This window comes from Rhododendron vialii, chromosome 5a (genome assembly GCF_030253575.1).
Source record: "Rhododendron vialii isolate Sample 1 chromosome 5a, ASM3025357v1".
Taxonomy (NCBI): domain Eukaryota; kingdom Viridiplantae; phylum Streptophyta; class Magnoliopsida; order Ericales; family Ericaceae; genus Rhododendron; species Rhododendron vialii.
In genome coordinates this window covers 15,229,407-15,244,796 of record NC_080561.1, presented here as the reverse complement: position 1 = coordinate 15,244,796, position 15,390 = coordinate 15,229,407, and the positions used below count along the sequence as shown (strand labels likewise).

General features: G+C 36.7%; 1 protein-coding gene across 4 annotated transcripts; it reads left to right on the top strand.

The window, feature by feature from the left end:
- Positions 1-471: 471 nt before the first annotated feature.
- On the top strand, positions 472-10,268 carry LOC131326680 (G-box-binding factor 4). Of its 4 annotated transcripts, none has more exons than XR_009200074.1 (6): positions 472-689; positions 2,419-3,186; positions 3,613-3,684; positions 8,656-8,685; positions 9,670-9,812; positions 10,056-10,268. XR_009200074.1 is itself a non-coding variant. In XM_058359538.1 (5 exons), exons 2-5 carry the CDS (start codon positions 2,422-2,424, stop codon positions 9,748-9,750), a joined length of 948 nt encoding a protein of 315 aa, XP_058215521.1. In that variant the 5' UTR covers positions 476-689; positions 2,419-2,421; the 3' UTR covers positions 9,751-10,049. The 4 variants fall into 4 exon arrangements, 2 of the variants coding, with proteins under 2 accessions (XP_058215521.1, XP_058215522.1); XR_009200075.1 differs by having other exon boundaries at positions 476-693; XM_058359538.1 differs by lacking the exon at positions 10,056-10,268 and having other exon boundaries at positions 476-689; positions 9,670-10,049.
- The last annotated feature ends 5,122 nt before the right edge of the window (positions 10,269-15,390 follow it).

The following is a 15,390-nucleotide window of genomic DNA, read 5'->3' as shown; positions in this document are numbered from 1 at the left end:
TTTTTGAAATCAAAAAGTAAAAAATATAATGAAGGTTAAAAAAGAGAGGTTAAAAGTAATTTCCAAATTCTGAAATTGGGGCAAGGGCTTTGGCAGTTTGATGTGGGGTTAAAAAAGAGAGGTTAAAGTTAGTTTTGTAAATAGTAAAAAATGGGGTTAAAGTATTTTTTGATAAATAGTAAGAAAAAAAACTTTATTACATATTTTATAATTTTTTATTAAAAAAATAAAGAGTTGAAAATAGTTTTTGAAAGTAAAAAATAAAAAAAAAAGGCTTAACGCCTTCCGTTAGTTCCATCAATTACAAATTGACGGAATGAAACGACAGGAGCTAATTGGTTACAAAATAATAAGTTTAGGTGTCTTTATATCATTATTTAAAGTTTATGTTCTTTTTTTTAATAAGCAAAAATTTCAATAGAAGCACAAAACGTATTTCTTGTAAAGTTCTGAAAGTTCAGGAACTGTTTTGAAATTTTCCCATATACTGTAGTTTAGAGATCAAAGAACAAAAATTGTACCAACCCATCTTCTTCTTCTCCGAAACAAAATCGGATATACTTGCGAATCTTGGAAAAGTGCAAGAAGCAAAGTTGATTGACGCGAAGAGCCCTGTGTTTTGATCCGAACAAAATATCATTAGGACTACTTCGGGATTCTTGGCAAATTGGGGGTTTTCTTCTCTTGAGGTAGGTAGGTTTTTCTACTTGTTTCTTTGAAATGGAAGTATAATGTTTGAAAATTTCGTATTTTGAAGTGTTCAGTTAGAGGATTTTCTTTTAAATTCCTAATTTGAATTGCCTTGTGTAAACTTGGAATTTTACTTGTAGATCGAAATTGATGGATCTAGTGTTCAATTGATTTCGTAGGATTATTATGCCTAAGGATTTTGTCATATTGGGTTAAGTTTACTTTGTTGATAATGGATACTAGTTAGCTAAAGGCAATATTTTGGGTATGTAGATGAATTGTTGGTACTTATGAAGAGCACATTTTATTTTATTTTATATCTATAGTGGTGTAAATGGTAAGTAGTTGAAGAGTCGACTTGATTAAGAAAAATGTGATTTACATGTAAGCCAAGAATCTTGAGTGTTGATATTTGGATTTTCTTGATTTTTTAAGTAAAGGTTAAGAATCTGATATTTGACATTAGTTGTGTGTTGGGTTTACTTGGATTGATTTGGGATTTGATACTCATTATTTGGGCTAGTGAGCCACGTATTGAAGTCTAGCTTGGCCATTTTATATGTGTTTTGTAGCTGGAAACATATGGATAATGAGTTTGTCTGTCGTTGTAGTCCGTAAACCCACGCGGGTTAAGGTGCCCCATAGGCCTTTGAGTTAGTAGCACATAAATTTGGATTATTTTGGGGACTTTTGAAGTCGCCTAGAATTCGTACACAACCTTTGATGAGTTAGACTCGATGGAGTTGGACTTGGACCGTCAGGTTTATGTGCTCTTATTTTCAACTAGTTAAATTGAAGGATCTGACTTCTGATATGTTTTAAGGACTTGATTTATTTGGGTAATTAGTTTTGATCATTTATTACCTTGTTATGCAATTTTTTTTGGAGTCTATTACAATGGGTTCAATATGAATAAACATTTTTGAATATGAAGACGTGTTTACTTTCATATTTTTTTGTTTAGTAGATTATATGTGGGTGGTCGTGCTCACCACTACTTTATAGGTTCGAAAGGAGAAGAACAAGCTTTGATGGGCTTGGTGGACGACTTGATCTAAGTATTAGTTTGTTAGTCCTTGGGAGTCGCCAATTCGACTACCTTTATATTTTTGACTTGGATATGTAATGATAATGTTAGATTTTACTCTAGAAATAATGAAAAAAATTCTGTCTTTGGTGAATGTAAGAAAAACCTTGTATTTTTTGTAGTTGAAGTTTGTAAAGTTTATGTTATGTTATGGAGCCTTGGTGGCTAATTTGAGTTCTTTAGTATATTTAGAAGCGGTTCATTTTTGTCTATTCTTTTAGTTGAACTTACATTTCATGACATGACCAAATGAAAAAAAAAAAAAAAGAAGCAAGGTTTCAATAGTATCGCATGACTTTCGGTGAGTTTAGAAATGGATTTTAGATTTTTAAGGTTTGAATCTTATGCATTTTTAAATTTAGTATGATAGTATAGGATTTTTTTTTATGAAATGACAAGTTTTGACATTTTTTTGGCTTTAAAGTATCAACTTGTGTTTGTAGCTTGTTCTTTAACGGTTTATGTAATCAAAATAGAACTTTTGTAAGATTCTTGTTCTTTGGTGAACTATGAATGTCGTTTCCATTGGTGCTTATAATCTTCGCTTGCACATAGTTTATAGGTAATTGCATCTAAAAATGACATAATCGGTGTATGAAACTTGGGTCGTGACACTTAGACTAGAAATCCGTCCGCTGCAGGAGATGGCATCATCAAAAGCAGTGTCCTCTTCGGCTTCGAGAAACTCAGATCTAAGACAAAAAAGGTCTTGTTCGTTATTTTCAGCATCAACAAAATCCTCATCAATATCCGATCTCCACAGTCACAACAATCGTGTCCATCTGATCAAGAACAACAGCAGCAACAACAGTCTATGCTCGATGGCCATGGTGGATAACCTACTGCTGAGGAATAAGGAGTATGGAGAAGACCAGACCGCCGCCGCCGAGAGCACGCTTCTCGATGCCGAGATCACGTTGTTGGATGCAGCCGGAGCAGTGATGGCAATTAGCGATACTGAGACTAACGGTGGAGTAGTACCGATGGGGGGGCAGGAGAGAATAAGTGTGATGACGACGGAGAAGAAGAAGACGGTAGATGACGTGTGGAAGGAGATTGTGGCCGGCAGGAGGAAGTGTAAGGAGGAGGCGCCGGATGAGATGATGACGTTGGAGGATTTTCTTGCCAAGGCCGAGGCAGTGGAGGAGGAGGAGGAGGACGTAAAGGTGAGGTTGAGCGGAGGTAGTATACGCGGGTTCGATTCGATGGCGATGATGAGTCCATTTCCGCCACGCCAAATTAGTGGTGGAGTAGTAGTGGTAGGAGGGTTTGGGGATGGAGAGGAAGTGATTGGAGGGAGAGGGAAGAGGCGAGCTATTTTGGAACCTTTGGATAAAGCTGCACAGCAGAGACAGCGGAGGATGATTAAGAACAGAGAGTCTGCAGCCAGGTCTAGGGAGAGAAAGCAGGTGATTTGTTTTTCTCAAACAACCTTCTGTTTCCGAGGAATTATACTTTACTTGGTTCTATTGTTTTGAAAATATATGCGAATTCTACTCTGACACATATAAAGTGAGTGCAATTTTGTTCACCCTCCTTAAAAGAGGGTGAACATTACCCTCTCTCTTATGGTTGAAATGGTGTAGACTCCACCACAAAGTGATATCATGCTTACCATGCAATACACTTTTTGGTAAACATGATATCACTTTGTGGTGGGGTCCACATCATTTCAACCAATAAGAAAGGGTAATGTTCACCCTCTTAAGTGGAGGGTGAACAAAACTCAACTCCATGTAAAGCTGGTATGATTGGTGGTGATGTATAGCTGCCCTTTTTGCTTTGTGGTATTAATGTACTTTATTGAGTTATCATTACTTGAGTTTGGATTGTAGGCATACCAAGTGGAGCTAGAATCTTTGGCAGTGAAGTTAGAGGAGGAAAATGAAAAGCTGCTGAAAGAGAAGGTAAATTTTGAAATCTAAAAAATTAGTTGGAATTGTGTTTCCCTGTTTAGCTGCTACACTCTTTTTTGCTAGTGAATAATTGAAATTTTGAACAGCATCCCCGTGTGTTATAAGTTAATTTTCTTCGCAAGATGGAACTGGTTTTGTTTCACCTTGATGTCACACATTCCAAAATCATTGTAGAGTTTTCGAAGAGTTGTGTGACTCTGTGATGAGATTCTTCATTAATGATCAGAGTTTTCCTGGTCAGATAATTAGAGTATGTCTTGTAGCAACTAGCAATCATGTTTGACAGTGAAGCTAGCTTTCAAAGACATGCTCACCCTTGAGCCTTGAATTTAGTTGTGATATCATGTTCTCTTCTTAAAAGAAATGTCATTCAGATTTACCCAAAAAAAAGAAAAGAAATGTCAGTCAGCTGATCCTAACTTGTTTTCTGGGATAAAAAATGGTATCACTTGCATTTGAAACCAGTGCAAAATTTTTGTTGGTTATCACCTATGAAGCACTGATCCTCCTAGAGGTCGCCGTATCCATGTCTGATATGCTGGGACACGTCAAAGAACATATGAGACATGCCGCGTGGCGTGTCCATTAACTTTAGTTAATTTTTTTCAGTGGGGAACGCGAATGTAGAGGTTAAAATGTTTTCCTTTTTTTTTAGGGTTTACCTTAAATCTTAGTTGCACGAAGCAGGAATGGGTGCTGGAGCGGGCGAATATAGAAGCTCCCAAGGTTGGGAGAATAAAAGCATCGTGTTCATATATTACAAAAATATGTAGGCATAGAATATACACTTTAAAAGTACAATCATTTTAGGGAGTAAAACATGGTTCAAGTCCACCATAAGTGTAAAAAATGGGCTAGTGTTACAATATATGGTTTTCTTTTTAAGGTATCATGACTTGGGCTATATCTATGAGTTAAATCAAAGACCAATTTATGAGTTAAATCCCTATTTTTTCGATATAAGGATTGTACAAAAGCTCCCATCTTCATAAGGAGCAAGATCCCGTCAAGCTCCTTAGTTGGGAGCACAGGAGCGCACTCCTGACGTAGGAGCGGCACTGTCTTAACTAAGCTTTAAATATTTTGGGTTAAAATTGTTATTATGTATGTATGAGGCATAAGGTTTATCCATACTGGTTTAAAATAAATATATTTAGAGTTTTTTTTTTATCCCCCAAACTATGCACTTTTTCTCTACTTAGTCTCTAAACTATCAATTTGACGATTTCATCCCCTCAACTATCATATCGTTACTTACTTAGTCCGATAGATAACGGAAGTTAGAAATTTAGACGGAAAATGTCAGTCCCTGTTTGGGACCCTATAGAGTAGATACTTGATTATGAGAGCCTTAGAGATAAAAAATAATAATGACCCTTTAGGATAAAATGATCAAAAAAATAAGATCTTTGCACCGGTTCAAACAGATTGAAAATTGGAGCACTTCTTTTTTTTTACAAGGTTCATATATCAGAATCTTGGGAGGCATTTTATAGAGATTGACACATAATTTTTTTTTAAAAGACTGAGTTCTTTATATAGAATTTAGACTGTTTATATATTAAAAATATGGTTAAAAATTAAGCGCTCTAATTTTCAATCCGTGTAAACTGGTGTGAAGATCTTATTTATCTGATCATTTTATGCTAAAAGGTTATGATTAATTTTTATTTCTAAAGCTCTTATAATCAAGTATCTGCTCTAAAGGATCCTAAATAAAAAGTAAATTTTTAATTATGATAGCCCTAAAGATAAAAATTAATGACTCTTTAGAATAATATGATCAGAAAAATAAGATCTTTACACCGATCCAAACAGATTGAAAATTTGAGCACTTGATCCAAATAGTTTTTAATCGAGTTTTATGAAAAACTGTTTGGATCAAGCACTTCCCGGTCATATTTTAAACACGTTCCAGTCATATTTTGAGCTGATTTCTCACGGGTATCCTTAAAAACATGTTCTAAACAAGTTGAACAGTTTGGATAATAATATGACCCGGAAATGGGAAGTCCGCATTTTAACAAATGAGGGATCCCTTGGCGGTTTGGATATGTATATGTAAAGACCTTAAAATGAGGGCCATAAATGCGGACCTCAAAGTTTGGAGTCTCCCGAGTCATGTTTTGATGATCCAAACCGTTCAACTTGTTTAAAACATGTTCTTAAGGGTACCCGCGAGAAATCGGATCAAAATATAATCGGGAAGTGCTTTATCCAACTATTTTTTTCATAAAACAGTTCCTGTCAAGCTTTATGAAAAACTGTTTAGATCAAGCACTTTCCGGTCATATTTTGAGCTGGTTTCTCGCGAGTACCCTTAAAACATGTTTTAAACAAGTTGAACAGTTCGGATTATCAAAATATGACCCAGAAATGAGAGGTCCGCATTTAAGCCAAATGAGGGATCTCTTAGTAGAAGGGGACTCAGTTCTAAAAACAATACATTTGCCAATACATTTTTTGGAGCCCCACACGAATAATCAAAGCCGTTCAATTTGTTTAAAACATGTTTTTAAGAGTTCACGTAAAAAATCAACTCATTTGGATATCAGTAAGGGCTTGATTGGCTCGTTTAATTTTATTCTGTCAAATTTGACATGAATCAACTAAATGAGCCGATCAAGCCCTTACCGATACACAAATGAGTTTATTTTTTATGGGACCCCTTAATAATATGTTTTAAATTCATTGAACGGCTCGGGGTGGTTCCAGGTACCCTTAAAAAAATCCCTCCAAGTTTTTGATCGAATTTTGATGATCCGAGCTGCTCAATGTAATCAGAGCGTGATTTTAAGAGTACCTGCGAGAAATCAACAAAAAAAATGATCAGGAAGGGCTTCATCTGAACAGTTTTTTATTGAACTTTATTGAACGGTTCAATAAAAAACTGCTCAAATAAAGCCCTTCCCGGTTATTTTTTTTGCCAATTTCTCGCAGGCACCCTTAAAATCACATTCTGAACACATTGAGCGGCTCGGATCATCAAAATTTGATCGGGAACTATGAGATTAAGATTTGGAAAGTTTTTTTAGAGATTTTTTTAAGGGTCTCCGGAACCGCCTACATATATATAAATACATATATATATATGTATAGTCCGGATCAAGTCCACACCCTTACTGTCCGCACCTCCCATTTCCCGATTGAATTTCGATGATCCGAGCTGCTCAATGTGTTCAGAACGTGATTTTAAGGGTACCCGCGAGAAATTGGCAAAAATCACATTGAGCAGCTCAGATCATCGAAATTCAATCGGGAAACGTGAGAAATGGGGAGGTGCGGACCGGAGCTCCGGTCCACACCTCCTGACTTGATCCTGACTGTATATATGTATATATAAATACATACATATACATATAAGTATGTATGTATATATATATATATATATATATATATATATATATATATATATATGATGGATCCCTCATTTTATTAAAATGCGGGACTCCTCTTCCCGATTGAATTTCGATGATCCGAGCCGCTCAAAGTGATTAGAACGTGATTTTAAGGGTCCCCGTGAGAAATCAACAAAAAAAATGACCGGGAAGGGCTTCATCCGAGCAGTTTTCATTGAACGGTTCAAAAAAAACTGCTCGGATGACGCCCTTCCCGGTCATTTTTTTTGCTGATTTCTTGCGGGGACCTTTAAAATTACGTTCTGCACACATTGAACGGTTTGGATTTTCAAAATTTGATCGGGAAATGAAAGTCCCTCACTTGAAAATTCCTCTATATATATATTCGGGGCGGTTCCGGGGACACCCAAAAAAACATCTCATAGTTCCCGATCAAATTTTGATAATCTGAGCCGCTCAATGTGATCAGAACGTGATTTTAAGGGTACCCGTGAGAAATCAGCAAAAAAAATGACTGGGAAGGGCTTGATCCGAACAGTTTTTTATTGAACGGTTCAAATAAAAACTGCTCAAAATCAAACCTTTCCCGATCATTTTTTTTGTTAATTTCTCGCGGGCACCCTTAAAATTACATTCTGCACACATTGAACGGTTCGGATCGTCGCAATTCGATCGGGAAAGGGGAGTCCCGCACCGTAAGGCTTTAAGGGATCCCTCATTGGATCCGGACTGTGTATATATATATAAAAGTACCATAACACATACACACACATACATACTGTGATATATACACGAATATATATATTTACTATTTACTCATGTATGTACATTTTTATTTACTACTCCCTCCGTTCCTAATTGTTAGTCATTTCAACTTTTTAAAGGAACATGTAGTGATTACACTTTAAGTCAAATCTCTAAGTGTTATTTCCTTTATTGCCCCTTAGTGTAACTCATTTGTAGTACATTGATGAGAGTTTTGGAAATGTAACAATTTTAGATTAGAGATTTTTGAAGTGGGACAAACATTTTGAAACATCCCAAGTTGGAATAGTGGACCAACAATTAGGAATGAAGGGAGACATTTACGGGTATACTTGTATATGTACGTATACAACCAGCGAGGGGGGGTGGGGGGGCGGTGGTGTGGGGGACATGATGTTCCCGATTGAACGATCTAGTGCTTCAAGCCAGGACTGTCTTCTTTCTTTTTTGGGGATTGACACACTGATAGAGGTTCATTTTTAGACTCTATCACACTATCAGCCCAAGTATTTAAAGTACTAACATATTTACTCCCCGGAAAATAAAAAGTTACATATTAGACCTCGCCAAGCCCGTACGTGTCCCTTGCATGTTCGCCAGTGTCCCACTCCAAAAAATCAATTAAATTCAAGGGACAAGCCACGTGGCATGTCCCATACGTCTTCCGGCGTGTCGGACATGGGTACAGAGATCTCCAAGTAGTGTCAGTGCTTTGTAGGTTAGGAGTGGTGCTTTCCACTTTTGTTTTTTCTTGTCATGCTGTTGCAACTTCACAATATTTGTTTGTGACCTAGTGTTTGTTGAAACCTATGTACTAATAAAATGCTTTTGATTGCAGGGTGAGCGAACTAGGGAACGGTTTAAACGGGTATGGAATTAGTTCTGATCTCTATGCTCTTTTAGTCGATACTTATATCGGAACATGAACACAAAGTTGGCAGGGTGGCTTCCATCAATTTATCTTTTGTTTCTAGAGTCAGTGGAACTACCTGCTGCACCTTTTTCTATACAACTGCACTTATATTTTTATACTGACTTTACCTAATGGTCCAACTCAGTACTTGGGTTCATCACTAGGGAATACTCTGCAGTTTCCAATCATTGTGATAAAGTATAGAGAGTTTCTTGGGATAGAACTGGCATCCAGCCAAGATGGAAAATAGGGAAAGGGTGACTTACATACCCATGTCATGTTGCTTTAGTAGTCATGTACCCTACATATGACCACTTGGTGAACAGAAGACGTCTTAATGCTGTAAATTGACTACACTCGAAATAAAGGAGACTGCTGTTATTCTTTGAAACGAAACTAAATCTGTCCTAATAATTTAACCTGGTTTTCCAAGGTGAAGATTACTATGAGGCTCTTATGTACAATTTGTCATGTTCATTTGTATTCCTCCTGGCGTGATATTCTTTTTTGGTACATTATTCTAATAAAATAACTTTACAAACACCTAGGTTTTCGGATTGGGTTCCCTTGCAGTTTTTCATGTTGTCGCTAGAGTTACTATCGGTTACTTTAAGAAGTGCTAGGTTTTAGGATTGAGTCGCGGCAGGTTGTTGGGTTACATTCGCTGGCAGAATATTGCGCCTCCGGTTTGTGTGCGCGTCTGTGTTTTGGTGTATAGTTTTGTGGAGTAATAATCTTGTACTCTTTTCAGACAATCAAGGATATCAATTGTTTGTACATGTAATGTCAATAGCTTGGGGGGGGGGGGGGGGGGGGGGGTGGGGGTGGGAAGGTGAAATTGATTGGTGACGGAAATGCCTGCTGACTTACAATTTCGAGTTAAAGACCATGTTCTACAATTCTAATTTGCTACTGATTTGTGCTTCTCTTTATTTGCAGCTCATGGAGAAAGTAGTTCCAGTTGTGGATAACCGAAGGCCACCACGTCTCCTCCGGAGAGCTCACTCCATGGAGTGGTAGTTATTTTTTTGCTCAGTATATATGAGATGAAGCGGATACGTTCTGTGTCCATGAAATTGAAGGTTTGTATTCCTTACAGCAGAATGAAATCAAATATTTTTGGCACAGAACATGGAAGGCAGTATCTTCTGGCAAATATTTTTGGCCCAGAAAATAAAAGGCAGCATCTTTTCTGGCAAATATTTTTGGTTAAAACAGACATGCATGCTGAAGAGTTGGACGATTTCTAAGCATCGATAGAAGTATTCAATGGTGTTCTCTTTTTTTCACTTTCTCCGGGTTATTTACCACCGTTAACTTTGCAGGGATCGCCGATGCAAGCCTCCAGTCCCCAAATTGCTGATGTAAGGGAAAGAGGATAATGGATTGGCATATTGTGTTCATATTTGTTTACAGGTCATTTCACTATGAACAAAATCACAAGTGTGGTGAATAATGTCTTATTTTACTTTATTGGACCTTTTTTCTGAAGTTATTCTGCATTTATTGGGTAATATATTGCATTTTGGCTAGTGTAATCTACACATGTATATGCTCGATGGTCGGTTAAATTGTTTGATCATGCTCAAGAGGGGAGAATGCGGTTAATTTGTTGTAAGCTGCGACAAAGTTGGGGGACCAAGCCACTGTCTACATTCCAATTAAAATCAGGGCAAAATTTCTTATGAATGTACCCAACTCAATAATTGTTTGCATGTAAGTGATCTGAAGTTTAAATCGAAGGCTTCTTGAGATCTCTGGCTGTGAGGTGCCTTCCATGGTGATAAGCCTGTTAAAATGAAGGATTAGCTTCCCATTGTCCCAAGTTGCTGATTCTTTTTTTCTTTGTGCACTTATTACTTCATTTAGCAGCATTCCCAGCAACAAAATTCTGGACACGTGGAAACCGAATTTTTGTTGGATGACATGTTTTGGTTGCCTGGTTTCTCGAACATAACGAATTCAATTGTAGTGTACCGACGTCCCTAGCCAAACCTTACGTAAGGGAAAATTTATGTTGATTTTATGTTTACTAATATAACCTCATAACCCTTTTCGTTATGGGATCCTCTGCTACTTACAAAATGAGAGACAATTGGTGATGTTTTTGATGCAGGTAGCATAATGCTAAAGAAATTATATTTGAGAGAGGTGCAGGGGATTATTTGAACTGGTTTTTGAGGTAATTGGAAAGTTTTAGGTTCAAATGAGATGGATGATGGAGAAGATAATCGCGGAGGGTTGGTTGCAGAGAGAGCTAAATAGACCCTAATTGTCCTATCTCAAGTTGGGTGGTCTATATATGGATACTTCTGTATTTGCACTGTAATTATGCAATTTTTAGCATTGTACTGCTGAATTAAAACATACTCAGTCAGTATTGTGTTATGCCTCTGGTATCCTGCATTCACCATGCATTGGGTTAGAAGCACGGACTCCATGCTTTTTCTATTCACGTAATTTGGACAATGGAAAACCACGTTTCGAATGCACACAAAACATCTCATCTTTCCTTTCTCCTTCTTCCCATTTTCCTTTGTCCTCGGGAATCTTCCGCAAAAATTTGGAGTCCATCTCCTTGTCAGTCTCTTGCAGCATTGTTTTAATTTTCATCTACCTTTGTATCTGAGAGATAAACGATGCATAAACAAATTACAATGTTCATACATTTACAAAGCTCTTTGTTATATAGAGGAAGTTTGTTGACATTATATCGCTCGAAGGGTTGAACGTACTATGTCTGAGTTAAATTATGGGAATTTCGTTTGACTGGCATAAAATGAGATCAGGAGCAAGAGTTGCAACTAATTGTTGACGAGAGGAGCAAAAAAGTTCTTGACTCATATTTCTCACGGGCATGCTAATTGCTAGCTAGGTCATTCACTAGCATCACTATTCAAGGTCCCATATTCCACTCATATTTTCCACGTTGGTCATGCATGGTTCACTAGCTAGGTCATTCTTTCGTTAATTTGCTAGCTTCACTTCTTCGCGCTGATAAATCAACAGCGATAACCAATGCACGTTGCAATGCCACTAGTCATGAACCAAAATATGAAGACTTAGGCTACTGAACTCCCAATGCAAAAGCGCACACACAATCTGATATAAGGGAATATATCAAAGGGGACCGTATCTGCAGCATCCAATTCCACGCATAATCTCATTAGATAATCAACTGCTAACACATCCTTCAACTACTTTTCATAGCACAATAACTCCTCTGAGAGCATCAGTAGAGGAATAATCAAAACCAAAAAGTTGCTTATTTTAGCAACATTTGCTCAAAAAAGAGCTCACATTGGAATAACCAAACTTATCAACCTCTTAGCAACTCATCAAATTTTGGCTCTTGAATAATCAAAAGGAAATTGATTTTGGCCCTTCAGTTTTAACCATTGGCACTCCACTTTCTGTCTTAAAAAAAAAAAAGTGGAGTGCACGGACGGAACCAGGATTTTTTATGCGAGGGGGCCAGTCACAACATAAACAATAAAATTATGAAATTTTAATGTTCAAGAATATAAAATATCTGGATGACCAAATAATACCCGTTACGAAACACAATATCTAGGCGATCTTAACAAACCAAAAATAACTAAAAGGTGAAAAAATTAAAGTCTTTCAATTCGTTACACCTCAAGCATGTATCAAAATGAAATTTTTACGATACCTTAGATCCGAAATTCACCTGTATATATATGATTGAGTTGAAACTAATCGTTGCAATAATTTCCTTCTCAATAAATATAACCAAAATATTTGTGAGAAATTCATTCTCCATCCGAAACATGTGTTCTAACAATATATATTTATAGTTGAAAATATTTTTTCTGATCAACTATTTTTATTTAAACGAAAAAAACTTAGATAATTATGAAATTTCAGAACCACGCGGGGCCCGTGGCCCCCATATGCCCATACTTACCTCCGTCTCTGGTGGAGTGCAAAAATCACATCCACCTTTCGCCAATAACCAAATTTATTGGACCCCACATCTTCTCAATCAAAGCAAATGCTTTATTAGTAGGTGAAACTCACTCTCTACCTTGGCAAGCGGTTGTGCATTTAGCAATATTAATCACTTTATAGATTTTAACAAATACTGTCCACTTTCATTAATTTTACTAAAATGCCATTCAATATAGACCATTTAGATTGAGAAGAAAAAAACTAACCGTTAGATTTAAATTTTTTCTAACTCATTATGATTTTGGGCAAAAAATAACCAATGTGGAACTTAACAATGCTAACTTTAGCAACTTCAAAATGTCAAAATGTGATGTGGCAAGTTTTGATTATTCACTTTTACTTATTCCACTACAGATGCTCTGACAATTATTGGACTGATATGCATTGAATAATTGGTTGGTACAAGATAATATACCTATTCCAAGTATAAAAGCCGTGAACCAAGTATACCTTTATGAAAAATCATTTATTTTAAATATAGTTGTTACAGTTAAAAATATGGGTCGTTACAAACTCCCCAACTTCAAAAATTTCGTCCTCAAAATTTTACCGTTCAAAATAAATAGCTTTTTTTTTTCTCTAAAAAAACTAGTTTTTTTTAAATGAAACTAAATCCAGGCTTCCGTTGTGCACTTTGATTTTATTTTTATTTTTGGCAAATGTGATGCTTTGTCTGTCTATATATCAATATATGATCACCCTAAGCGTAGGGTCAATACGTCCATTGAAGCATAATAATCCGGAAGTCCGGGATCGTACCCAAGAGAATATCATCATGGCTTGATTGGATATGTAGGAGTAAGAATTGTGGCCTTTAGACGGCAAACTTTTAGGCGTAGTTTGAAACGAAGAAAGTGTGCGATAAAAGTATGATTTGAAAATAATTTAACAAAGCGGCTAGGTCTAGGGGATTTTAACACTCATAACTAGAATCAATCAGCTTTCCTTTTGAATTTCTCGGGTTGAGATCTCCCAACCCGGAAGGTTTATCATTAAGCCCATTTACTAGAAAATGAGTCGAAACACCAAGAGAGTTCTAGTATTCATCTAGCAAACGCAATGGATGACATAGCTCTAAGCATCAATGCATGGCAAGTAGGCTCGCTCTTGTCTACGCATGATCAAAGAGGTTAACACCATCGAGATTTGATAGACAAACACGAACTACCTTGATTTTTGAACTAAACATGAAGATTTATTGAGAGAAAAGCATGATCAACCCAAGTCACGGAGTGCTAATCACCCCATGACCAAGCCTAATTAACTACTCACTCATGCTAGGAATTGAATCAACAAAGCTAATTATTGAAACCATAATGGAATTCAAATTAAACTAGACATTACGATAGATCAAAAGCGTAGCTACAACTTTAATGAAGGGTAAAATAACAAACTATGATTATCTAAGGAAGAAAAGGGTAGAATTAACTAAGAACACTAAGAACAATGAAGAACAATAGCAAGAGTAAGCAACAAAAAATGAAAATCCTATTCTAGATCTGAAAAGTGCAATGTAGTGTCCTTGGATTTTGTGACATAATGAGGTCTATATATTGGCCCTCATTCACGCACGAAATATCCCAAAAACGACCTAAAAATTCGTTGCGAAGGCCTTCGGTATTGATACAATAGCAAGAGTAAGCAACAAGAAATGAAAATCCTATTCTAGATCTGAAAAGTGCAATGTAGTGTCCTTGGATATTGTGACATAATGAGGTTTATATACTGGCCCTCATTCGCGCACGAAATATCCCAAAAACGACCTAAAAATTCGTTGCGAAGGCCTTCGGTATCGATACAAGAAACTCTTGTATCGATACCGGATAGCTTTGAGACAAATCCACTAGGCTGCTGTAGTGAACCGGTATCAATACAACAAAACGCTGTATCGATACCCAATTGCAATTGGCATTTCCTAGTTTCTCTGTTTCAACCGAGTATCGATACGGAAGAACGTCGTATCGATATTGCCTTCGAATTCTTGGGCTCTTCAGCTTTTGGCCTCCGGCTTGGCTTCCAAAGGTCTTGGCCACTCGTCGGGTCTTCGACTCTCGTTCTTGGGCCTTGGTGACTCCATTCTTGATCATCTTGAGTCTTGGACGCCTCTGGCTTGCTTTAAGCTTTAAAACCCTCTTATTAAGCGGTTTTCATACAAAATGGAATTAACATACCCTACTTGCAATATCAAATAAAAAGCTAAATTAACTAAACATAAAGTGGTAAAGATAAGGACTTAAGCACCAATAATATGCATTATTGGGTGCTTATCATGTGAGAAGTTGTATTCAATTGTGAGGTGAAAGCCTACACAACAGAGAGAAACCCCATGGGGGGAAATGGGCATCTACAGACCAGACAAACCATTAAAGAGGGCAAATAAAGCACAATATGTGTAGTCCTATTACAAACTCGCCTAGCAAGATCATGTACGTAGAAAATAAAATTAATACTTCCTCCATCTCCAAATAAGTATCCGGCACGCAAAACTAGGCTTTACAAAACATGCATATTTTTTATTAAAAAATTTAATTTTTTTTCATAATCTAATAGAACTCATTGTTATCTATTGATTTGTGAAAAAAATTGATATTTTTAATGAAACAACTGCTTCTTTTTTAAGGCCTAGATTTGCGCGCCGGACACTTATTTAGAGACGGAGGGAGTATCAAGCACATGACCAACAAATCA